General features: G+C 42.3%; 1 protein-coding gene across 2 annotated transcripts; it reads left to right on the forward strand.

The window, feature by feature from the left end:
* The first annotated feature begins 3 nt into the window (after window positions 1-3).
* Window positions 4-5549, forward strand: LOC104921135 (NLR family CARD domain-containing protein 3-like). 2 transcript variants are annotated; one of them, XM_019258029.2, is made up of 10 exons: window positions 4-103; window positions 212-343; window positions 591-731; window positions 803-874; window positions 956-2744; window positions 3505-3666; window positions 3751-3924; window positions 4017-4184; window positions 4399-4445; window positions 4544-5549. In XM_019258029.2, exons 2-10 carry the CDS (start codon window positions 298-300, stop codon window positions 5062-5064), a joined length of 3120 nt encoding a protein of 1039 aa, XP_019113574.2. In that variant the 5' UTR covers window positions 4-103; window positions 212-297; the 3' UTR covers window positions 5065-5549. The 2 variants fall into 2 exon arrangements, with proteins under 2 accessions (XP_019113574.2, XP_019113567.2); XM_019258022.2 differs by having other exon boundaries at window positions 229-343.
* Window positions 5550-7082: the final 1533 nt, after the last annotated feature.

Consider the following 7082-nt stretch of genomic DNA (forward strand, 5'->3'; position numbering starts at 1 on the left):
CCTTCACTCAGGAAGGAAGCGAGTGACAGACAGTGTCTTACATAAAGTACTCCTCTGTTTATGAGCATGTGCGTAAATCAGATGCCAGTTGTTTTTAAAGAAGGTAAGCATTTCTTTCAGTTTTTAATTTGTTGGATTTTTACATTAGCTCTGATTGAACATTCATCATGTATCTGAAAGAAAGTTTATTTATGTGCTTATGTGTGACCAGTTATTTGATCCGTCCAGATAAAGACCAAATGAGGAATATCAATCGACAGAAATCATGCAGGCTCTGGTTAAGCCAATGAGAAAAACATGGAGCCAAAGAGTGATGGTGATAAAACAGATGATGTCTCTCAAGGTAAGGATGTCAAATTAGGAATAAAAAGTTTCCATGGCAAAGAACTTTACCCAGTATCACAAGTCATGAAGAAAAAAAAGAGATGTGATGGAAGAATTCAGTTAAAAACAAACTAAATATAATATTTAAGATAGATTAAAAGCCTAAAAAGTGTCTTCATCCGGCTTTAGCAAACATTTTGCTGATCATTCACTACACTGGATTTTTACAACAAACTGCTGAAACATAACTTTGTGGTTTCTCTCAGGGTCCGTTTCCTCTATACAGTCTGCAGTTCATCATTTTCATCCCAACTACACCGCTCAGAGTGGAGGCAATGTGGTCGCTCCCTCCATTATTGGCTCTAACATTGGCAACATAAACATCAATATCATCTCAACAGGCCAAGGTAGATATTTAAGATGCAGGAGTTACTGAAACTGGGGTTTGAGCTCCGCTGATCTTCTTCTTCTTTTGCAGGATCTATTACTTCATCAAAAGAAGCATTTAATCATGACACTGCAGACAGCTGTGCTACCCTGAAAAACCAAAGTCAGTACCTAATACCCATTACTTTACCACATTTAGGACAGAAATAAACCAATTAACCTTTGAATGCATTTTGTTGTTCAGAAAACAGGGTCGCAGAATGTCAACAGAACCTGAAAGCTGCTCTGAAGAGAAGGTTCAGTCACTTGCTTGAGGGGATGACGACAGAAGCAAACAAGATATCTCTCAATAAGATTTACACTGAGCTCTACATCACTGAAGGAGGAAGTGGTGATGTCAATAATGAGCACGAGGTGAGACAAATCGAAACAACATCCAGGATACATGTGTCCCAGGAAAAATCAATCCACTGCAATCACCTCTTTGTTCCTCTGCATGGACAAGACAACCTCGTAAGAACTGTGATCACAAGGGGGGTCGCTGGCATTGGAAAGACCGTATCTGTCAATAAATTCACTCTAGACTGGGCTGAGGGGAGAGAAAACACCAACCTGGAATTTGTATTTCCTCTCTCTTTCCGAGAGCTCAACCTGATGAGAAAGAAAACCTTCAGTCTAGTTCAGCTTCTTGACGTATTTTTCCCTGAAACAAAAGACACAGAAATCTTTGTTAATAGTTCAAACAAAATACTCTTCATCCTGGACGGTCTGGACGAGAGCCGCTTGTCTTTGAACTTCCACAAAAGTGAAATAATGTCTGATGTGACACAGGAAACCAGGATAGATGTGCTTCTGACCAACCTCATCAGGGGAAGACTGCTTCCTTTGGCTCTTGTTTGGATAACATCTCGTCCGGTAGCTTCCAGTCAGGTCCCTCTGGAGTACATTGATCTGGTGACAGAGGTGCGAGGGTTCAACAATCCACAGAAAGACGAATACTTCAGGAGGAAGATTAGTGACGAGAGCTTAGCGAACAGAGTCATCACACATGTGAAATCCTGCAGGAGTCTTCACATCATGTGCCACATACCAGTCTTCTGCTGGATGGCAGCAAGTGTTCTTGAGAAGAAGTTGGTGATGACAGACGGTAATGACACGCCAAAGACTCTCACTCAAATGTACATACACTTCTTGTCCTTTTTTGTGGACAACATAAAGGAGAGGTTGCCTGGAAGAAGAGAGTCGAACGCTGACTGCTTGAGGGATAACCTCATGTCACTGGGTAAACTGGCCTATAAAGAGCTTGAGAAGGGCCACTTGATCTTCTATGAGAGGGACCTCATCCTGAACGATATAAAAGTCACACAAGCGTCCATGTTCTCAGGCATCTACACACAGATCTTCAATGAGGAGCTGACAGTATGCAAGGAAAAGATGTTCTGCTTTGTGCATTTGAGCATCCAGGAATTCTTTGCTGCGTTGTACGTCCACCTCATGTTCAACAACGACAACTTCAACGTCTTGACCAAGAAGCCGTCCTCTTCAAGACGTTTCCCATTCAGAGATTCATCAGAGCTCATTCTCTACAAGGAGGCAGTAGAAAAGGCTTTACGGTGTGAAAATGGACATTATGACATCTTTCTTCGCTTTCTTTTGGGCTTGTCTCTGGAATCCAATCAGACTCTGTTGAAACCTCTGATGACCAGCAACAGAACAAACCACAAAACAAGAACGGAGATCATCAAACACATAAAGGAGAGGATCAGGGCAAGTCCATCCCCAGACAGATGCCTCAATCTGTTTCACTGTCTGAATGAGCTGAACGACCGTTCTCTTGTGGATGAGATTCAGAACTACCTCAGATCGGGCAGTCTTAACAAGGTCAAACTTTCACCTGCCCAGTGGGCCACTCTGGTCTTTGTACTGCTGACATCAGAAGAAGAGCTGAGTGTGTTTCAACTGAGCAACTACACTCGGTCAGAGGAAGGTCTTCTGAGGCTGCTGCCCGTTGTGAAAAACGCCCGAGAAGCAAAGTAAGTGTTTTCTAAAAGCAGATAGCAAACTCTAAAGCTTTTTTGTGCCTCTCATGGTAAAGGTAGACAGCTTCAGCCCTCAGATTCTTTCTGATATCTAATCTAAAGGAACTTTTAAAGCCCAGACTTACAGGTCAGGCATTCCTGACATATGCAGGATGTGGACAACACTTGTTGGTAGCGCAAGCAAGATCATTTGCTTTGGGTGCAGTTAATTCATAACAAGTAACACAATAATTTAAACTGGCAGTGACTGACAGTGGAGCTGATAAGGTGTTGCTTGTACTAACAAAGGCTCAGAGGTTACAGCCCACAATTTTACTGTTTACTGTCGATTCAATCTCATGTGTCTCAGCAGGCATTGTTTTCCAGCAAATAAAATCACACTCTACACTTCCTACTCAGCCTTAACCAGTAGACTGACAATGTTAGCAGGAAACATAGTGGAGCATTTAGAAGTTAAAGAGCCAGTAGGTTGAGTTGAACAATCTGAATGATGTTGCTCTGTGTCTCTTTGATGTGTAAACAGGAAACTGTTTGCGAGCAAGTTCAACTTAAAATCACAGCTTGTTTCTGCTGCCCCCAAATGACCAAACTTTGTTATTGCAGCTTTAAGTATTTGTTTTATTCTAAAGCTTGCTGATGTTAGATGGCTTGTCACATCAAGGGGGTCGATATTGGGCAGTCAAATATGAATACTGGTGTGTCTATTATCAACAGAAGTTGATAATTTAACCTTCTCCTATCTTTCCTACTGCAGTCTGAATGCATGTAATCTCACTGTGACCTGCTGTGAAGTCCTGGCAAATGGCATCAGCTCATCCCAACTCAGAGAGCTGGACCTGGGCAACAACAACCTGACAGATGCAGGAATAATAAAACTTTCAGGTGGACTAAAGAACAGCAAACTGGAGGCCCTGAGGTCAGTATCTAATGAGTTTCTTTCTTTTTTTCCCCCAAATCAAAATAAAGATGTTTTTTTTCAGCATTTTTTGTGTGTGTTTAGACTGAGGAGCTGCAACCTAACAGGGCACAGCTCTGATGTCCTGGCTTCAGTTATCAGCTCAGCCTCCTGCCTGCTGAAACTACTGGACCTCTCTGACAATGACTTACTGGACGAAGGAGTCAAAAAGCTCAGTGGTGGACTGGCTAGTCCTCACTGTAAACTGGAAATACTCAAGTGAGTGGCCTGAAATTTAATGCCAGATGAATTATTCAACAGCAGAACAGAGCCAAACATGGAAATTCATTGTCTCTGTGTCTGTTTTGAAGTTTGTCCCTGTGCAGACTAACAGAAGAAAGCTGCATTTTCCTGGCATCAGCTTTGAACTCATCCAGTCTGAGAGAGCTCGACCTGAGCTACAACCACCCAGGAAGCTCAGGTCTGGAGCTGCTGTGCGCTCTGCGAGACGACCCCCAATGCAGCCTGCAGAAACTCAGGTACTGACGGTGTCCACTAGAGCCCAAACGATAAATCAACTGACCAAAATTAGGGTCCAAGCACACAGAGTTTGGTATTTAAGACGACTTCTTAGGTATTAAACATGTCTGACAAACATAAAAAAGCATAACACTTTGGTATAATAGAGTACTCTTCTAAACAAGTTAATGATACAATGAAATGTGAAAACGGAGATCTTCTGTTATGTTTTAGTGTGGAGCAGTGCGGTGAATCCAGGATTCAACCTGGTCCAAAGAAATGTGAGTAACCAGTACTTTCCACTCCTCTGTGTCCTGCTAAAGTCATAAGACTCAACATTAAGTAATAATACTGGTATCATACTAATCCGTTTCATCAGATACCAAAAAACTCTCCCTGGATCCAAACACAGCACACAGAGACCTTTCTCTGTCCGAAGAAAACAGGAAAGCGACACGTTGGACCAAGCAGCCATATCCAGATCACCCAGAAAGGTTTGATTTCTGGACACAGGTGTTGTGCGAGGAGGGACTGACTGGTCGCTGCTACTGGGAGACAGAGTGGAATGGGAGAGCTTTCATTGGAGTGGCCTACAGAAGGATGTGCAGGAAGGGAAAGGATCACGACAGCTGGTTGGGCAAAAATGAGTCTTCCTGGGGTCTAAACTGCAACAAAGATGGCTACAAGATCTGGCACAATGGCATGGACACTGCTGTAACCATCCCAACCAGCTCCAATAAAGTGGGAGTCTATCTGGACTGGTCATCAGGGAAACTGTCCTTTTTCATGGTCTCCTGTGGTGCACTGACCCTTCTCCATACCGTCCATACCACCTTCACTGAGCCGGTCTACCCAGGGTTTTGGCTCGGCTGGGTCGAGTCCACAGTGTACTTGTGCTAAAAATTCCCTTAATACCGTGGACATTTAACATAATGTAATAATTTCCTTGCTCCTGCTCCTGCCCCAGATAAGAAAAAACATGTTTGCAGGTAGTTTAAGGTTTATTTGCCCCGGGTTAGAGGTCTCTCAGACTTCTGCCCCAATACTAGACCCAAACAAATACTGTTTTTAAAGCTGGAATGATACTGTTATTATAAAATGTTGTACAGACGTTCATGGTTCCCAGAGGATGAATGCTTCTCTGATTTGTTCTGTAGCACCACCATAAGGTTGACATTTGTGGTTTTGAGTGAAATCACGTTTTATGTTGCCTCTCATGATGAATTGTTATCTCATGATAAACGTTTGTGATCCCTCAACATTTCATCTAGCACCATCAAGTGTAAATTGTATATTTTCTATTTTTTGCAGTACCTGTACTATGTCTGACAAGAACATGTATGTCGCAACATACAATATCTTGGCCATAAACCTGATCAATCAGACCCTTTGTGTACTGACCTAATTAGCTTGGCGGGGCTGTGAAGCCAATGTAGAAGTGCCAAAACTGCAGTTCCTTGGACGCCCAGTCTCCGTAAGTCCCCATGTTAAAATGTTCAACTTCACAGCAGAAATAAACATGTTTACAGCCTGGTACAAAAAACTATTTTGGTCTCTCTGTTCATAACTGTACTATCTTACTTTTTATATAACTCACCTGGTAAAATTATATTTAGGCTTAAAGGTATGCATAATTAACAGTGTGGCTGCTTTGATTGATGAGTGCGAACTGTTACAGATTACAGCTTATTGAGCTCCCAGACGTCATTCGCTCCACTGGTGATCCACGTCTTTAAAGATTTTTAGATTAGCAGAAGAGGCAGGACTACCAACATGGTGGTGGCCAGAGCTGCAGATTTTGAGCTTCACAATGGCTCTACAGGAACCTACAGGTTTCATCATGCATACGCTGTCCATTCTTTATACTGTCAGTGATTTACCTCCAAATCTGAACATGGCTGGATACAAAGAGGACGTGAAACAGTTTCGTAATTTGAAACAAGCCGTCTAAGCGAAGCACAATGTGGATTTTCTCTTTCAATAACCATTTTATTAGCAGTCCCAAGAGGCAATGAAAAAAAACACAAATCAAAAAAAAAAGAAAGAAAAAAAAAGGAACAGAAAGATTACAGTCAACAGTCAAGACGGTGGGCTAATCAAAGTCAGTGACCATAAAGACGGAACAGAGGGCTGCACACACACCAAACAAACACAAAAGTCACATTGTTAAAAAGGAACAGAAAGTAATCAATGAAGACTGAATTTAATCTTGTGTGTGTGTGTGTGTTGGCTGATCCCTCTGTTCCTCAGGAGAAATTCACCAGGACCGACCTCACATTCTCACACACACACACACACACACACACACACACTGTCACACCTCACACTCACACACAAAACATATCAAAAAGCCAGTCAAGGCGTCCTTCTCTCTTCAGTAAAAGCCGTGATTTCATATTTAGGCTATTTGTGACAGAGAAACCAACCATCAACAAACAAACAGCTGTTCAGGCAGGGTCTTTAAAATTGTTATTTTCTTTTAATTCTGTACAGATTATATATTTTTTTATTTACACACTGAGCGTCGTCAGTGCAGCGACAACTCAAAGTTTGCAAATGTTAATGGATGTCCATTTATTCGCTGTCATTTCTGTCTGCTGGAAGTTCAAAACTTTTGATTAATATAAAGTCTGCAGCACTACACGTCATCGACAGAGACTCGTCCACGCAAACTTATGAAGGGGGATTTCCCATCGCTGTGACGCTGAAAAGTTCACACCTGTCCTCGATATCTATTCTGTCTGGCTTCTCTCTCTTTGCTGCATAGACTTTGAACTAGTGAAAGCTTCCTCTCGTGACAGAATCACAACATCTGGTTCATTCCAGCCAGATGTTCACATCTGGATTAGACCCAATCACTGGAATGACTGGTTCTCAGTCACAGCACCCAGATACTTGACAGGTCAAGTATCTGGGTC

This window comes from Larimichthys crocea, chromosome XVI (genome assembly GCF_000972845.2).
Source record: "Larimichthys crocea isolate SSNF chromosome XVI, L_crocea_2.0, whole genome shotgun sequence".
Taxonomy (NCBI): domain Eukaryota; kingdom Metazoa; phylum Chordata; class Actinopteri; family Sciaenidae; genus Larimichthys; species Larimichthys crocea.